Here is an 18390-nt window from a genome sequence, read left to right as displayed (position 1 = left end):
AAGGAGGAACCATCATTGCCATTTCATTGCTTTAAGTGAGAAAGGAGCACAAGATGATTTCACAGGACTTGTCCTCACACCCATCAGATACAGCCATGTGATGTCACTGATGCGTGTCGGTGGGAAATACCCCTGCGCTTTCATTCCCAGCATTGTCTTGAGCTTGTAGGATTTGATATTTCTGTGACAGACTAATTTAGATCAAAAATATCATCTTAAAAGATTCAGAAAAGGACTGCTGCAGGGTGCTTTGTACAAGTTATTTTGAGAAAGACTGTTAAATTATACACAACCAAATGAATCTAAACAGGACAAGGTCAGACATCTGTACAGCAAGGTATAGACACTGGTCTATAATGTGTTTTGTATGTTCCCTGGCTGTACAGATTTGGCTGTGTCTCAGTGCACATTAATATACTCACACTCCTTAAAAAAAGAAAACCTGTGCTAGTCACGGTGCTACAGATTCTCAGTTATCTGGCATTAGGAACGGTGGTTTCCAAACTGCAGAACTAACCAGTTTAAGCGGTTTGCTACCTGAAGTTTGACTGACTGCCCAGAAGCAGTTATCCACCGTAGCATGGAAGGAGGACAGTCACACTGGTAATTTCACTAATAGAGCGCTGGGGTAGCAGACTCTGCGTTTATGTACAACTCCAGTACAATCCATCCAAGTTCTGCCCCATTTTGCTGTCACTTCAAAAGCCCTGGCTCAAGCTTTTTGTTCCTGTCCTCCCGCTCCTGGCCTCTGACAAAAACCCACCACTTCCATTCAGGCTGGTTCAGCTGCATGTAGTCAGGCTCTGAACTGGAATGGCTGGGTTAAAAAGCAAACACCTTTTTTTTTTTTTCCCCTTCCTTTTTTTTTTTTGCCCCCCTCCCCTTCCTTTTTGTGGGGGGGGTTGGGGTGGGAGGGAGCAGAGGCAAGCAGGGAGGAGAGGGTAGTTTTCCTCCTTTAAACCCAGACCCCTTCAGGAGTTTGGGCACACTACTAAACAGTTCAATTTGTACAACCGCGAGGGTGGTGACAACTTAAACGGGCTCTGTCATCACGGGAACAGCCCCGTGAACCACGCCATCCCCGCCGAGGCAGCAGGTCACCCATGTTTATCTCCGTGAGTTAACAGTATCTCCGTCTAAGGAGCTTCAAACATCCCTTCTTCACCAGCTCCGATAGCAGTGCAGAGCCAGAGAGCAGCTGTTGCCCTCAAAGCACGGTGCACGCCGCTGCTATCTCACACTGCAGAGGTCTACCCTAAACCTCAACAGTACACGATAGGATTTAGAAGCTGAACTATTTTGAAAAGAAAAGTAGCTGCTTAGCGTACCTGTAAAAAGGTGCAACTTTAGCCTTTGTCAGCTCTGAGAGGTACAACAGCAGTAGAATAGATAAATTAGTCTGAACAGATTTTTAGGCGCCTAATAAAGAGCCCTTGTACTAATAGCATTCAGTGGGGGTTTTTGTCTCGATACACAGCCTAGTTTTATCACCTACAAAAAAGACTAGGACAGACTAGAATCTTCACAAGCCTTTAAAATGGGTCACATTATTCATCACTGAAGAAGAGTCTATTCTGTGTTAATTTAATCAAAACTGCTAATTAACATCTGACATTGATTTCACCTAAGAAGGAAATCAGTGTAGAAAATGGGATCTCACTGTAGAAAATTTAATCTAATTATGAGACTGATTTGCCAGCTGCAGGCTTTGAAAGGGAAAAAGAACAGGACAGCTTTAATGAAAAAGGAAATCTACAATGAGCATTTCTTCCAGCGCTGCATGAACAGAGTTTAAAATATGATTTGTGTCATGAACAGCTATTGCATTGTGGCGGTATCCAGACTTTTCAGAAAGAATTTCAAGTCTGCTATCAACTAAGCTGAAACATTCATCTCCCAGCAATCTTTCTGCAAACACCTGATATCCCTTCCGGATCAAGAGTCATTCTAAAACTAAAAAAAGTCACATCCATACTTTCTACTCTTACAAGTATCACTCAGGCATTATAATCAAAATAGCATTAAAGGCATACATCAATTTTAACTTCTACATCTAAAGAAACATACTGAGTAAAGCTGTTTGTTTGTTTTAATTCCAAGCTAACCAAAAAAACCTCCTTAAGAACATTAGGTATTGCTCTTCCCTAAATTGCATGAAACCCCTTAACAAGCACCCAGGCTGTCAGGAAACTGCCAGAAGATTATTTCATTGCCAAGTCAGGCACCTTCAGAGGAAAGATCAATATGAAAATACCACAGGCGTTTTCACATTACCTTATGGCACATATAGGATCCACCCTTCTTCACTCTGTCTGTCCCCGACGAGGGCCCTTTCTGTGGAGGAGAGGACACTGGTTAGTATTCAAGGAAGAACAACTGCTAATTACAGGGTAAAGGTAAAAAGCTGTAAGAAGAGAGAGATGGATAAGGAGCAGCCATAAATTCTCAAAGTAAACAAATTTCAGCGGTGTCTGTCTGAACCAGAAAACTTGAAATAATTCTGTTGTAAGAGAGGTGCAGACAGCTGAGAGTAATGGTGCTCCCTCCCCGCTGCTGCAAATACTCAACATTTGAGTTGCAGCCAACTGGCCAAGAGTGCCTTGTGCTTTGTTTCTGTAAGGCACCTGATAATTTGCTGTAAAAAGCACGGTAGCAATCATGAGAGGGTACTGATCCTTGAAAACAGATCCCTTTCTGTAGTTTGTTTCCTAACCAGAGATGAGGAATTTCACACACACCGGCCTGCACATGTAATGAAATCTGTGATTCTCCTCAGTTCCGCTGCTATGAAACGAACACACGGGCGCCCGTGAGCCTCCAAAAGGAATACAGAGACCTTCCACTTCTCTAAATGCAGTTCCACTGTTGGGGGGCCAGTTGCGACGAGGGGCTGTAATGCCCGGTGTTTGGTGCTTATTCATTCTCTTTCCAGTCCAAAACCCAGTCTGAAACACAAGTTAGGGACTGTGCAGCAAGACATTCTGTATCATCTCCCAGTCACTAGGTACTACATTTGTTATTATGTGGGATCACGACAGCTAAAAAGGTCTGCAGAAAGCACTGCACTTAGGAGCAACAATTTTGTAATTGTGTGTACATTTCCAGTGTAATGTATGTGATTTATTTGAAGTGCTTATGAAATTGGCCCTAAAATTGATTTAACGAGGTTATTTCACTCTTCTTTTTCAATTCCAACTCCAAAGGATGGCCTAGTAGTTCAAGGAGGAAGCTGGGCTTCCTTGATAACACACTCTTTTGCTAACTTTGATGCATATTTATTGTGCAGGTGAACAATTCCCCCACGTCATTCATTTTAGCTGTGAAAGTTACCACTGCGCTCACCTAATGCTTAGAGACTACTGCCATACTTCATGTTTCCACTGTTGATACCAAACGTTCTTACATGCTTTCCACACTCCACATACATTTAGGAAGGAGCCACAAGAATATCTGTCTTATAGAAGTGACAAACAACAAGAAAATAAATTGTTTTTTATTAGTGAACTGGCAAGCCTAGCCTAGAAGTTAGTACTGCCACTAAGAATCCTCTCAAAGTTGTAAGAAACCTGATTTGCATGTGTTTCTGTACAGGTTACACTAGTGTGCAACAAAAATGTTTTCTTATGTACAAGCCTCCAATAAAGAATTTTTCACTTAACTTAAGGTACAAGTGGTAGTTTCTTCACTCATTGGTAGGGTGTATAAATCCAGTCTGTACTTCTAGACAAAACCTTATCAGAAGAATTTGTGGAATACAGGAAGGGGAAAAAAAAAAAGGCACTGTGATGTTCTCCAAATCCCTGCATTTTCTGCTAAGACCACTACCTACATCCATAAATATAGGTTACAAGAAAGTCATCAGCCCAGCTTTTAGCAGTTCGGAAAAAAGAATTCATTGCTACGGAGTATGTAAATGACACAAAATAGTACCATTAAAAAAGTACCATAATAGGTTGAAAACAGACAACTGCTGAAAAAGAAATTCTGCCAATTACTTTGTCCCCTCTGTCCAGCAGCCAGCCATGTATCCTGGAAGTATCTGAAGGGCGCTGTGCTTTCTGCACAAGCTTAAGAACAAGGCCTTGACCAATGTAAATGCAGTCACCAAAGAAAAATTCCCCTTTAAGCAGCAGGTTCCCAAAGAGGGGATTCACAGGGAATGACACCTCTCCGGCTCTTCTCAGTGACCACTGACTTGACCAGTTTGGTTACACCTGGTCATTGCACTGTCCTACCCTGTATCAAGGGGTGTAGTTGTCTCCCACCCAGCTCCTGCATTTCCAGAGGTGAAGTTCTAGAAGAATCTACACAAGACAAGTATTTGTAACACTGAATATAAATCACGGGGACCGTAAGAAAACCCTGAAAGTTGATGCTGGTACTACAGAAGCTACTGACTGCATCCACTGAGTTTGACTGCTTTGCGAATCTTCAGATTGAAAGCTTACCATACTGAAACTGCAGCAGCTTCACATTTATTGCAAAAGTTTATATGAGATATGTGAAAAACAATTTGGCCTACTACTGCATTTAATACCCTACAAATACTCAAGGAAAACCACACCCAGAGGCAGTGTCCGCTCGTTTCCGAGCCTGGGTGCTCCTCCACAGGACAGGCTTACTCCGTTGCCAAGGTCTCTGGAAATTGTCTTCACAAAACTTGCATGTAGATGCACAGATCCCCACGCCGAGATAAGCCACTAACAAGCACAATCAACTCGAACAGCCTGTTAATCTCATTTTAAGGGAAGCCAGGGTAGAGCCAGCCAGAAGAAAACTGACCTAAAAAAAGTTATATGAGAACAAGACAAAACGGAGAACAATGGAGCTGCTGAGCAGGATTTCCCATTAAAAACTGCAATGCAGATACTGAGCAGCAATCTTTGCTATTAGCTCCAAAGTAACTTTTATAAACTAAGAGGAGCATGGTAATTTAGGATGAGAAGGTTTATTGTCCAACCATAAGACTATTGTATGTTTCAGCAATGATAGAGGGATAACATATACTGAAGAAGCATGTGAACCAAAGAAAATGGTAATTGCATAAGCTCTTTTTATTCATTACAAATATCTTCTGCCAGGCAAAAATCGACCAAAGGTTATTTGGTAACAAAAAACCAAGTTAAATTGAAAACCCCCAGCCTCTGAAGCAGGATTACAGCACTGAAATGCTTTACCACCTGCAAAAGTCTGACACTGTTCTCCAATAATCTATTCTATTACAAAATACTTTAAAATCAGTGAAGGTAAAGAGTTTATCATTAAACAACTGGCAAAGTTCTTGGAAAAGCCGAAAATCACTACACATTAGCTGGAGAAACAATCACTGCCTGTTTGACAACTATGGGCTACGTTTAATTCTCTTGCTGTTGATATTTCCCTGTCTTGCTCTGCAGTTTAGAAAAGGAAAAGATAAAGGAAGTTGGGATAACCAGATTTCCCTGTAGTTGTATCCAGCTACTTACGTACAAAATCAAATGCACACGTAACTACACAAGAAACCAACTAGATTGATACCTTTCTCAGCTCGTGACTGCACTCAAATTAAGGGAGGTTAAAAAGAACCACAGAGCCTCTAAAGGCAGGGCACAGTGAATTCAGTTCTCCCCCCTAGTGTTAAAAATGCAGCTTACAAAACCTCTCAGTCTCATTTGAAGGCTATTGTGGAGTTAAAATTAGAACCACAACAGTGAACATTGCAGGCAGTGATTATGCTTTCATTCAGTAGGTAGCTCAGCTTCTCTAGAAAAGGCACCACCTATCACCAAGGTCCCTAGCAAAGCCATGTGGGCTGACCTGAAAGCAACCAAAACTAAGTGAAAAAGACATTCTTATTCCAACTGATGAGCATCCCCATTTACCCCATCCCCATTTACATTGTTTTGTACTTTTGTATCACAGGTTTGTCTACCTGAGGAGAACGTGGTGTTGGAATCAAGTGTTGCGTTTCCTTTCTCTAATGGTTTGCTTTGGCACCCTGTGCAAGCCCCCTACTTACTGCTAGAGACTGAGGACTTCAAAGTCCCCCAGGTGATTTGTCAGCATCCCAGCAGCCAAGGGCTGTATTCACATTCCTTTACTTCAGGAGCCCTTTACTACAGCTCCCAATAAGTTCACAGCTCAGCTGCTGCAGTAAAGCTCAGGGCAAGCAGCTGTCCTTCCCCTGTACTGCGTAACGTCTTATTTTTATCTTCCTCTCTCTACTCCAGCCTTACTGAAGAAACCTCAAACATGTCACATGCAGGACGAAGCCACCTGGATGATTTCCTTAGCGTATCAAGTTGAACAATTTTGTCCGGATAGGTAGAAAGGTGCTGCAGCTCCTTGGTCTACTTATAGGGTGAACCATCTCTGTTCAAAAACAAGTCCCCGTTCCCAGCTCCAAACTGAGGTAAAGGAAGAAGCCAGGTCCCTACAGACAAACTGGAACAAGAGATTTCAATTTCTTGAAAGGTGTGAAGAGCTAGATGTCCCTTACCAGTGACACCCTGCTTCTGACGCTGTACACAGGAGTTCCACACACACCGTTCTGACCACAGTCCTTTTCTCTGGGTGGTCTTTCTCCTACCTACATCACTTGCTTAAACTTTCTCTTGTTTTACAAAGAACTTTAGCAGTCCTTACATCTGCAGATGTAGAAATGCAAAACTCATTCCTGTCTGAGTGCTGGCTGCTTAGAGAGTACTGAAAAAAACCCAACCAAACCCCAAAAAACTTCACTGCTTTGTCTTCCACAGAACTACACAGACTTCAGGGATGGCATCCGGGAAAGCCAAGATCCCCCCCCAGTCAATAGCTTTTCTAGAATAATGCATGCATGTAACATACTTGGTAAAGTAAGAATGTACAAACATTATCTAACTTTGGCCAGACAATGTTACAGCTCAATATCACATATTTCTTTAATTAAAAAAAAGGAGAAAGCCTGCAATGTTAGTATTTTCTCATGCTTGTATCTTCCTTATAGATGAAGGAAGCCTGCTTTGATTGTGCTTACCCATAACAAAAACTAATCAGAGCACGGCAATTAAGGTCACATTTGATTAAAACAAGCAAATCTTTGTTCCATCAAACAATATTGTTTTATGCCATTACCTGGAGAAGTGTACCATCTGGTACTGAAGTGGAAGGACATTTGCTGTCCACATGCAGAAAGCCAGAGCGGTCCAGACTTTGATCCCAGATTTAAAGAACAGAATTTACTGTATATTGGCAAGTTTATTTTGTAGTGTAATGTTGTAACAGACATACTTAGTCTGATTGCATAATTACAAGTGCTTGTGCATTGAATTACCAAAGCTTAAGTAGGATTATTCTTTCAAGAGTTATTAAAATACATCATAGAAGCTTTTTTTTTTTAATGAAAAAGAAAGTTGTATTTCTTTCATTACATCAAACAAATGCTTTCTGAAGTTGCATCATAATTTTCTATGCACAGTCAGCTACACGGCCACTCTGTTATGATCTAAATCAGTTTTCAAACAGAGAACTGCAGGTCATAAGAAAATATGCACTGTATACAAAAAAAACCTGAGCCAGAAGTCATCACAATTAAAATGGCCCCATAGAGAGACTGTGGTTTGATTGATCTCACACACGCTTGGCTACTGTCTGCCAAGTGATCATTTACATTTTTCAAACAAACAAAAACAAGAACAAATCCTGGTGCTTCCTAGTCCTGCCCTTGTGCACCAAATAGTATCTGCAAGATGTACTAAAGAAATGTTTTTTGTGAGTTTGTCTTAAACTGTGGATTTTTTCCCACTCACGAGAAAAATCAGCCCAGAAGCACTTATTTCTGACAGCAGCAGTGCTCTGGCTTTTCACCCACTGCCAATACTGAAGGAGTTGAAGTATCAGTTTTACATATTCTCAAGTGGATTTTATAATTCCCTCCAAACTGAGTTTGACCACATAAAAACCACTTCACCTACACGATTAAGACATGCTGCAAGACTGTCTTTGTACTGCTACGTGGCCCCACTCTGTGCAACTCCAAGATGTCTTCAAGTGCAAGCAAAATAATTTGCGAGAACAGCAGCAAGACAGCTAGCTGCTCGATCTCCTGGCACTCACTCAAGTAAAGAGATGCCTCAAGGTGCCTCAAGAAAGGAGCCCCGGAATGCACAATGCGTACTGGAGAACAGCCGTGGCAGACACAGCCTGGCACCCTAAATCTAAATGCACGACAAAGTTCTGCTTAGAAAGGCTTTCAGTGATTAGTGAACACAGAATATAGACAAGAACTATGCGGAGAGGTGAGGGGAAGTTAGAAGAGCAGGTCACAATTGAGAGACACTATTCCACTTGAAATACAGAAAATTTAGAAGTTATTTCCATGTGTAAAAAAAGTCTTCCACAGACAGCTATTTTAGGTTTGGCTTATTCTGGTTTGTTCTGGATTCCCGATAGATGAGATTTCCAGTGGACTATCCTGCTGCACTAAGTGAACGTTACTGGCTTGAATGCTTCCCATTTTTTTCTGAGGGAGTAACAAGCCCACACTCTCACATGAAGTTGAGGGACCATTCACTGTGTTCCAGATGACAAGTAAGGTCATGGACAATTTGTTACTTAAAGCCCCACCAAATACAATATTGTTTATTTGCTTTCACAAATAGTCTAAGTGCAAGTACACTAATCTCCACTGATCCTGTATGCTCGTAAAATGGGGAGACTTTCATTTGCTGAAGTCAAAAATGACCAGAGACATTTGCAGCTCGCTGCACAAACGGATGAGAAGCAGAATTCAAAATAAAAGCCACTTGCTCCTTATGTTTTGAACAAGCCACTCCTACTATACAAATAAGTGTCTGGACTGGAATAGTTGAAAAGACACTTAGTTGTAGAAGTGTCTGATTAAATTCTTAAAGAAAGGTCTGTACACGCAGATCTCCAGTTATACTAATGATGTGCTCTCAAAAAACTTACATCTGCATCATATTATGATGCCTTTCAATGCCACTAACTTGAAAGTTCTGGCTGCATCCCCAAAACCTCACTATTGCTAGTAGTGTCCAGTGTTCCTGGCACTTCATAGCTTATGATTTCAAGGACACAGTACCACGCTCTGCATTCTATATACTTCTTGAGCTGCATACCAATCTTTCAAGTTTGCTTATTTGGCTTCAATACTTACCTGCACAGGTCCTATACCTGGCAAAGAAGAGGAAGAACATTGTTTGTTCCACTGTTAGAGCATAATTTAAATCTAATACCTTAAAAAGTAGCAAGCAACTTACAAAGCACTTTCAGGTGTCCCAGTTTATTTTTGCTCTTGGTAATTATTTGTGAATGCAAGCCGATCAATTACAGGGGGAAGGAAAAAAAAAAAAAAGAATCAGTGTGCAAAATTCCATACATTCCTTGTAACCAATCCACAGTATACCCAAAATCTCTCCAGTACTAGAAAACTGCTTTGAAGATTTCAGATGTTAAACTAAATATGTTAACAAACTTTCACTAAGCTCTGACCCTCTAGAAGAATTCCTAGTCTTGCAGGCAGAAAGAAGACAGCCTATATATAGGTTACGCTGACTTGTACTCTGGAGAGACTTAAGAGATTGGCTCTGATAGATACGGTGCTAATCATTTTTAATGTCTCCAAAGATACTGCAGCCTGGCTATTTTGGGACACCTTTTCACATTATGAGATTCAGTTTCCTTATCCACTTCATCAGAAAAAACCTTTGGAATTCACTTTGAAGTGCTCTGCCTCAGACACTAGACTCTGACAATTAGTTTCCAACTGAAAAAAACCTAAAAGCATCATTGTTAACACCTAATTTTTTAAAAACTTTGAGGTGTCTGCAAAATGTTTGTGCCGAATTTAAAAAACTGAGCAAACTCATAGCCACTGAAGTTTAACAGAGAGCAAAAGTCACACGACACTTGTTTCTCACCATCACCTTAATTCAACACCCAAGCACTGCTGCATTGACATTATAAACACAGAAATGTCTCATTTAAATAAGTCATTCTAATGAAGGTGCACTACTGCAATACTTAAGAAAAAGGATTTTTTTTTTTTCAAGCATCATACCACAGTAGCTGTAGTTCAGCAAAATACATGATTCTAGCTGGGTTTTGTGCAACTTGGACAAGTTGGGAAGGCCGACACAGGCAGAGAAATGTATTTTTCTTTATAAAACAAAATAAGATGAAGTTAACTAGCACCAATGGCAGGGAATGGATTAGCTGAAAGCTACAGTTTGGATGAAGACTCCTGGAGGTTCTTTCCATTATTACCACATCAACTTCCACATAAATTAGTTGTTTCATGCCTTTCACCTACAAAAGCCAGTCATCTTACATGAAAAAAAGCTCTAAGATTTTGCCAGTGATGAAACAGAGCCTTCAAGAGATATCTGTTTAAACAAATAATGCGTATTACCTTATGCTAACCTACAGACACAAACAAACAAAAAACTCTGGAACATATCTAGGTGCAATAGACCCGAGATCCGTGACTTTTAAGTTCTATATATACACAGCATCAAAAGTGTTTTTATTCTCCAGACTCGGCCTAGTTACTCTATTTTTGCTTCCCAGTGTTGCCACTTCTTGCTAGGGAAGAAGACTTCTACAGAGCCGTGCACTTTTCCCTGCCCCGAGAGGTCACTGTACAAACAAGCAGCCAAAACTGAAGGAGCTGTCAGGCTGAGAAAGAGATGAACAAGAACAAGGACAATATGCTACGAACTGCCAGACCTGTGTGCTTTCCCAGGGACACAGATGCTCTTTGTCTCTGCAAGGGTGCCGGTGGGCAAGGGGTCCTTTCCCCCTGCCCCAATTCAGGCAGCACATGCAGATCATGGTGCACTGGTTCCAGGCACTGAGGTGAAGCTTCAGCAGTGAGAAGGGTAAAGCAGAAGTGTCTCTGGTACAAACCATGGTGAGTGACCACACAGTCTGGAACGGACAGCTCAGCCTTGCTCGCTCTCCTCCTCCTACCCCGACTTCTCAGGCTGCAATCAAATCAATACTCACCTACTCTGACACGGGAAAGTTTGCTAGTTTTATTGTTCTTCGCTTTCATCCAAAATTACGTTCTGCTAGCTACTCAACACTTCCTCTATAGAAACGTTGCTCTTAAACTGGCCTTGTTTCCATTCATAAGGTAAAAAAAAAAAAATTATCCTTAGTTGCATATAAAACACCCACCAGAATGGAAACAGAATTGCAAGACAGCAGATGTTTCTTTCCTAATCAATCAGTATGCAAACGGGGGGGGGGGGGGGGGGGATGATCTTTAAGGCCCCTTCCAACCCAAACCATTCTATGATTCTATATGTATTATTTGTGCAATATGTGAAAAAGGTAGTAGATGGAGATACAACACGGCCAAGGTCCCAAAGGAAAAGGAGATTCTTTAGCCATTGCTAGGCCACTAAGACTGCCTGCCAACAAAAATTAGAGAATAGTCCATCCTATTTTAAATCAAACAAGAAAAAAAGAAAAAAAAAAGGTACAGTCCCAAGCGTTTCAGTTACTTGGGAAGATGTATGTAGCGCACTGTCCGACACATAGCTGAAGCCACTAGAGAGACCTGTGGTATCTTACCGGGATACAAGTAACTTGAAATTGGCCAGTGTGAGTGGTATGGGTTAGGAGGTCTCCAAATGCTCCAGCAGTGCGATGCAACTGCTAGCACAGATCTGGAGCAATCTAGACCCCAAGGTGACTCTCATTTCTCTTGCTAGACACATCTTCCTGGAAGAACAACAGAACGTCAACCTCTGCAACGTACAGAACAGCAAAAAAAGTTTGGCAAGTTCCTCAAGCTGCTTCCAGTTGCTGACTTCCCAGAAAGGCCTCCAATTATGTCCAGCATACCAAAGAAAGACTACACGTACCATAAGAGACCACAGCATGGGGATACTCAAATCCTGCAGCAAACAGATAGCTCCTGCCCCGGGAGGTTTAATTGGTTTTCTCATTACAGATAACTGTGTTCGAACAAAAAAAGCTCTGTGAGAGCAGAGCAGTGCATTTCTCAGATTTAGTCATCCTGGATAAATGAGAGAGAAGGAGATGTAATATTAGAACTTGAATCTGCTGAGATACACTGCATGAGAAACCCCACATACAAAGCTTACCCCGCAGGACCTCTTTCTCTGCCTGCCACAAAGAAAACCAAAGATTAACCTCTCAAAGCCTAATAAGCTACTTCTCCCCATAAACTTCAGCTTAATTACATGTTGAGTTTTAAATGACCTAGTAGAAGCCATAAAGATAATTCAGGATGGTTTGTTCTCTACTTGTAAAAAAAGTAGTACAGCTTGTAGCAACATAAACGAACAAAAAATCTTCCTTTTTTTTTTTTTTTTTGAAAGTAATTCCACTGCATTGGTAAATTCTTGATTTATGTAATAAGATGCCAGTTTGGAAGTATTCAGCTGCTACCCAGTTGTAGAGGCCTGTCCAACAAAAAACAAATAAATAAAATTGCACTACAGCACTACAATTTCAGTTTCGATTGCCCGTGGTGTGATAGTTCCTAATTCACCGGCACACAGCCCATCCCACCCCAGACACAGTAGAGAGGAGCAAAGAACAGTAGGTTTTCAAACAGCAACCAGACCAGAGTAGCAAGAGGGAATTCTATACTTCCTGCAATGCCAATAAAATACTTACAGGGTTGTGAACTTCATCTGTTGAATGATGAACAGCCCACCAGTCAGACGTCCATTCCCAGGCATTCCCTACGATGTTGTACAAGCCATATCCATTGGGAGGAAAAGCAGTGACCTATACAAGATACGGAACACAAGTGCCAGTTCTGTAAACCACTCGACATGAAATAAGGTTTGTTAATCCTGAAGACCAGTCTGCTGAAGGTGCATTTGTCTTTACTAGGAACTTCTGCCTTCGTATCTCAAAAGCAGACACCAAATTAGTAGTGCAGAACTATATCACTTTCACATACTCCATTTAAATAAAACAGAATGAAAGAATGAACTATTATCATCCTCAATGATCTCAGCACCACGTTTCCACTAGGGCACATAGCATCTTCTCATTGGTTTTGGAGATCGATCCTCTAAAGAGAGGCACTGTTTGACCAACAGACACAGACCTGAACATAGCGTTAGAGATCTGACCTCCATGCCCATGCTTACAACTTCCAGATTCCCCCTCCCATCCAAGAAAAGTAAGGGTGGCTGTCAACTCATGCATATGCAGACTTTTCTACTGATGAAACTTTCTTGACTTACTTTACCATATAATTATTCATTCACATTCTTGATTGCCTTTAAAAGTCCACTCCATTGTTTGCCATACTAGACAGACTCAACCTTTCCAAAAAGGGAAGTTTCATTTCTTTTGAACTACTGCATGATTTTCGTGCCTCGGGAACAACTACCCAAAAAATGAGAGTTCAAGAAATTGTAATGCCAAAAGTGCAGGCAGAAAGTATTTCAGCTTCTGACTATAAACTGACTGGAAAGGGGGAAAAGAGGTCAGTTTGAGAGGAACTAAAAGTTAAAATGAAAGTAATCTTTACTTTTCAATTAGCTTTTAAAAAGTGTCCTTTGGTAATACTCAAGCCTGCAGTGAAATATACTGTAACGTAAAAAAATCTAAAGGTGAAAGAGTACAGGAATGGAAAACAGCCATGGCTCATTGTGTTGAACACAGACCTCAATTTTAGGAAGACTAAGTTCATTTCCATATGATTAATTCACTTTGAGACACACTTACAGGCGCAGTTCCTTTGTATCCATCTTCTGCAGTGTTATTAGTTGGGAACACTCCCTGCCAGATATTGGCATAATGTTGACCTTTTGGCTGAAGCTTGTTGCCCCATGGGAAAAGTCTATTAAAAGACATACAGAAGAACAGTTGTCAAACACTTTTTTTTTTTTTAAATAAAAAGAATGAGACACACACCCCCACCCCACCCCTTCCTCCCCACCTTACCCTGGAGAACTGTTTGTATTCCAGTTCCATTTGTACCAACAGCTAGCAAGTTTCCAAGGAGAGCGAGGGTTCTACGAGGACAACCCTTACATGAAGGAGGGAAAGGCAGCACTGCCCTGTGCCGTATGAAGTCCAGGACACAGGATGGAGAAGACGTAAGCCTGTTACTCACCTTGTCTTCCCCTCCTCCCCAAGCCCCCAGTCAGATAACAGGTGGATCCAGTGGCCCTACAGTGGCTGTGCAGTGATGTAGTTATTTACTTCTTAAGCTCTTTTGCAACTCTTTCGGCCTTGGCACTAAGCTCCTTCACTATACCTTTTATCTCCTGCAATAACGCAGCAGTCCTGTCTCTTGGCATTTTGTCACATCTCCTGCTCTTCTGGGCTCTCTGCATTCTCCTCCCATTATAGAGTTCAGATTACAATATACCATTTAGGATTTAGGGAAATTCACTTACCTAAAGGAATCTGTTCAGAGTAAGTCAGAGTTATATTTACCATAGATGTGCATACTACACAAGAAAAAGACATTGAGGGTAATAAAAACCCACACAACTCTTCCTTATCTAGTAAACACCAGTTCTAAACATTTATCAGGGACACATTTGTGACAGGTACCTATTTTCAAGGCCCCCTCGACAGCTGTATTCCCATTCAGCCTCAGTTGGTAATCGTTTCCCTGCCCATGTGCAGAATGCCACAGCATCATTCCAGGAAACATGAAGAACTGGATGATCCATTCTGGGGAACAAAATAAAGAGGACAAGATCATCAGCAGAACTAGGCAATCGCACAGCTATACAGCACAAGCACTTTATGAAGCTTTTAGAGATGGCCACAAAGGACTGTGAGGAAGTTCACAGTTCAGTTGCAACTGGACAAGGTATCAGATTACTTTTACAGAAAAGAAGCTATTTAAAGAAAGACAGCAAGATGCTGGAAAGGAAATGCAGCCATCAGAGAAAAACAAGGAAGAGAAAAAAATTAACTTCTGTTTGTCTCATCATGCTTTTACGTACAGCTCTCTACAGTTAACAAAGACATTTATGGCTTGTGCTTTCTCATGGTCTCATCTCAGAAACCTGCTGCACCCAGGAGCCAGTGAAGAACTATCGATACACTGGCTTCTGTGGAAACATAGGTGCTCAGAGACCCAAAGGAAGATACCAAAAGCCTGCAGCATTACTACTCCTTGCTAGGCTAGTTTAACAGTATCTTAACAAGAAGCCAAGATTCTCAATAGGAAAAGTTACATTGCAATTTAATTGCGAACGCTCTTCACTTCCCTGTGCACTCTTCTCTTTGCTGCATGTTCTTTCTTTGCTGTCAGTTGTGGGGTTTTTGAGGGAGAGGTGAGATGAGAAAGAATCCTTACTCTTAGCAACATCATCTTTTGCAGCACCCAATCCAGGAAACAGTGAACTGCAGAAATTTAACAAAAAGTATTTTTCTTTGGGTATTTCAAGCAGTCCACAGTTTACAAAAAAGCTCCCATCCTTCCTTTGGTTTGGTTCCAGGATTGCCCTTACAATCCTGGTCTCTTTTTTCCAGAAAAAGACAGGAAAAAATGCCTAGTCATTCTTGTCACAAGGATCCTCCCCCTCCAAGCCTCTCATAGACCAAGATACTTCAAGAGCTGAGGGTACTGGTCCAGAAGACAGATACAGAGGACTTCCTATTAACTTGTCTTTCCTGCCTCATTGAACAAGGCAGCGTATGCCTGCTGGTCCATTAGGCTACTTCCATGTGGCAAGTTCACCAGCAGTTGTACTAGGCTGGGTTTGCACTATACTTCTACAAGACTAGATTTACGTGGCAGGTTTCCAACTCTTATCTGCTGACTGTGACCTAAATTTCTCTGTCTCCCCCTAACAACACCTCCTGATATTATCTCTATTTTTGCCTCAGATAATTCTTTCATTGCCCTTGGAGAACAGACAACGGACTTGTTACTGAGCAGTTCAGCCATCAGATGATGTTACGCTAACATAGCCCTGTCCTTAGAGGACTCAAAACCGTGCCACCATCTACTAGATCTAGGCTAGAGAGTCTGACTTTATTTCAAACAGCAGTTTTGAAACTTTAACTAGTTGATTAAGGCAGCTAGTGCCAACTTCATTGACACCCGCCTAGCGAGAGAAAGAGTTGCAATATAAGAGGTCCCAAATGAAGACAGTCACATCCAAGTAAGCATACAGTAACACACATAACTGAACAACGGCTTTCAACATGTGCAACCCAGGGCTAGTTCTGCAGTATCCATAAAAAGCACATAATAATAATGAAGCTTTTTGATTTTCTAGGCATAAAATTCACTCCACTTCTGAATGGAAAGAGATTGCAAAAAGACATGGATCAGAAAGTTTCAGGATTCATGCTAGCAAAGCATGGCACTAGCTATAGGCTGTTAAGAAAAAGTACAGTTTTCCAAAGCATTTAGGGCTTCTAGATAAAGCCACAACCGATTTTCCAGAATAATCAGCCCACAGTCAGAATACAGTAAAAAGCACAAAAATCTTCAGTCTTCTGCTGCCAGAGATAGGCCTCTAAATCCCAGATGAAGGACACGCTACATGGACTCCTAGAGTATGCATGCAGCTAGTATTTAGTCTTCCTCTCCGAAACCAGATCTGCACTGAACGCTCTAAAGTTACTGACCCTCTAAAGATCTACTCTGTTTCACTGCTGATACATAAACGTGAATAGAAAACACACTGAAGCACGTTTCAGTATTGTCTCTTTTCCCTCAGGTGGAAACTGCTTATAGACCTTTTTGAAGTACTACTACGTCACTAACTATATGACCACTGAATATTGTATGCAACACACTAAGAGACAGGAAAATAGTCACAGAAGCAGCAAACAGGTAACTAATTAAAACCCCTTTCTTGCACCTTCATTCCTGGTGTAAGTTTACAGGTGTATTTACAAGCACTGTGTATTATAACTGAACAGCCATTTATGGTGTACCTGTTGGAGATACTCGAGTCAGGACCCTCAGGGTGCTTCCAGTTGGCTCCCTTCACAGGCAACCACCAGGGAGCAGCTGCAACCTGAAAAGGGACAAGAATGGTCAGGGAAGAAGACTCAAATTCCCAGCTAAAGGCTATTCAGAAAAACCACCATGTGACAACAGGCTACAAAGCCTTCACTCACAGCTCACGGCTCTGCCTGCAGCCGATTGACCTATTACTCTGATGAACCAAGGGGATCATTTGATCCACATCGCAGTACTGCTGGCCAGGGAACAGCCCAAGGTATGGATCAGCACAAAGAAAATACCACCCAAAAAAATAAGTGAGAGGGAGACCAAATCCTGAGCATACTTTTCTGAAGTATTGCCCTCTGGCTGTCTCTCCTTCCCTTCTACATTTTCTCACCTGCAGGTCTGATACAAGGCACAGTTTATTCTCTTTGAAAGCACAGCCTTCAGCGCACTACCTGTGGTGGACCAGACTGTCCTCTCAGAAATTCTCAAGTATATTTCTTCACCTCTGAAAACTATGCCAAGAACACTCGGATGCTAGTGGTTGGAAGAGGTCATCTGGAACATTACAGTTTTACTCGATTCTTTTACAACAGCATGCCCACAGTACAGTTAAAGCAGCTAACCTCCTGGCTGACTTCAGTCTGACACATTCTGCAGAGACGATAAAAAAGACAGTTTTGGCTTAAAGAGAATTTTCATCCCAATTATTTGCTCCCTAGACTCAGCATTTTGGAATAACTAAAAAAAAAATCCTGATGACATCCTTTAACTAGGGTCAAAATACACATCTTGCAACACATTTGCTTTCCAGTTAATGAACTCAGTAAGCTGATTTTAAATTATTTGCTATCAGCTTCCAGAAGGTGGAGACAGAAGAGCCACAGAAGTCAAGTGAAGCCTTTCCCCCCCGCCCCGACAACCCCCAGTTGGTTTGCTGAGCAAATCAAGCTTGCAGACAAAATACTGTGCAACAATGCAGACATCAAGTACTTCTCTCTAACCAAAAGTCTCAAATTTGGTTCTGCAATGCCAAGGAATTATTACTGGAATACGTTCATTAAGGATTTCTTCTATTAAGCGTACTTCAAAGCTGAGAAGGTCAGCGCACAGCACATTAAACTATTCTATTCTGATTCACATTCACTTAGAAATACTTATCTTAATAATGGGTCCTTCCAGAAAATTGAGGCAAAGAAAGAACACTTATGCTAACCATCAATAGTGGTTTTTTTCCAGTAGCTTGAGTGCTTGTTTCTAAAATACTCCTATTACAGACATAATTGCCATAATGCACAAAAATCAAAGTAAATAAGCCTCCAACGCTTTAGGAGTTAAACAACCTACCAGTTGGTTAGCCCTAGACCTAGGAGGTCCAGATGCTACTCTAATACTGGCCTGTAGAACAATCTTCAGCAACTTCTGCCCTCTCTACTGCCCCTCAGCTTTCCCTGCTCTAGAGATAGCAGAGGGAAGAAGCA

General features: G+C 41.5%; 1 protein-coding gene across 1 annotated transcript in view; it reads right to left on the bottom strand.

Moving 5' to 3' along the window:
• SUMF1 (sulfatase modifying factor 1) overlaps positions 1-18390 on the bottom strand; it is a 39756-nt gene that overhangs the window by 2518 nt on the left and 18848 nt on the right. Inside the window, exons 4-8 of the mRNA XM_050904591.1 lie at positions 16894-16976; positions 14542-14664; positions 13705-13819; positions 12637-12750; positions 2275-2334 (exon numbers count right to left, since the gene is read on the bottom strand). Coding sequence (XP_050760548.1) covers positions 2275-2334; positions 12637-12750; positions 13705-13819; positions 14542-14664; positions 16894-16976 — 495 coding nt within the window. The remainder of the gene's footprint in view (positions 1-2274; positions 2335-12636; positions 12751-13704; positions 13820-14541; positions 14665-16893; positions 16977-18390) is intronic.

Source organism: Gymnogyps californianus, chromosome 13, assembly GCF_018139145.2.
Source record: "Gymnogyps californianus isolate 813 chromosome 13, ASM1813914v2, whole genome shotgun sequence".
Taxonomy (NCBI): domain Eukaryota; kingdom Metazoa; phylum Chordata; class Aves; order Accipitriformes; family Cathartidae; genus Gymnogyps; species Gymnogyps californianus.
The sequence above is the reverse complement of the archived record's forward strand: the minus strand, read 5'-3'. Positions and strand labels throughout refer to the sequence as shown.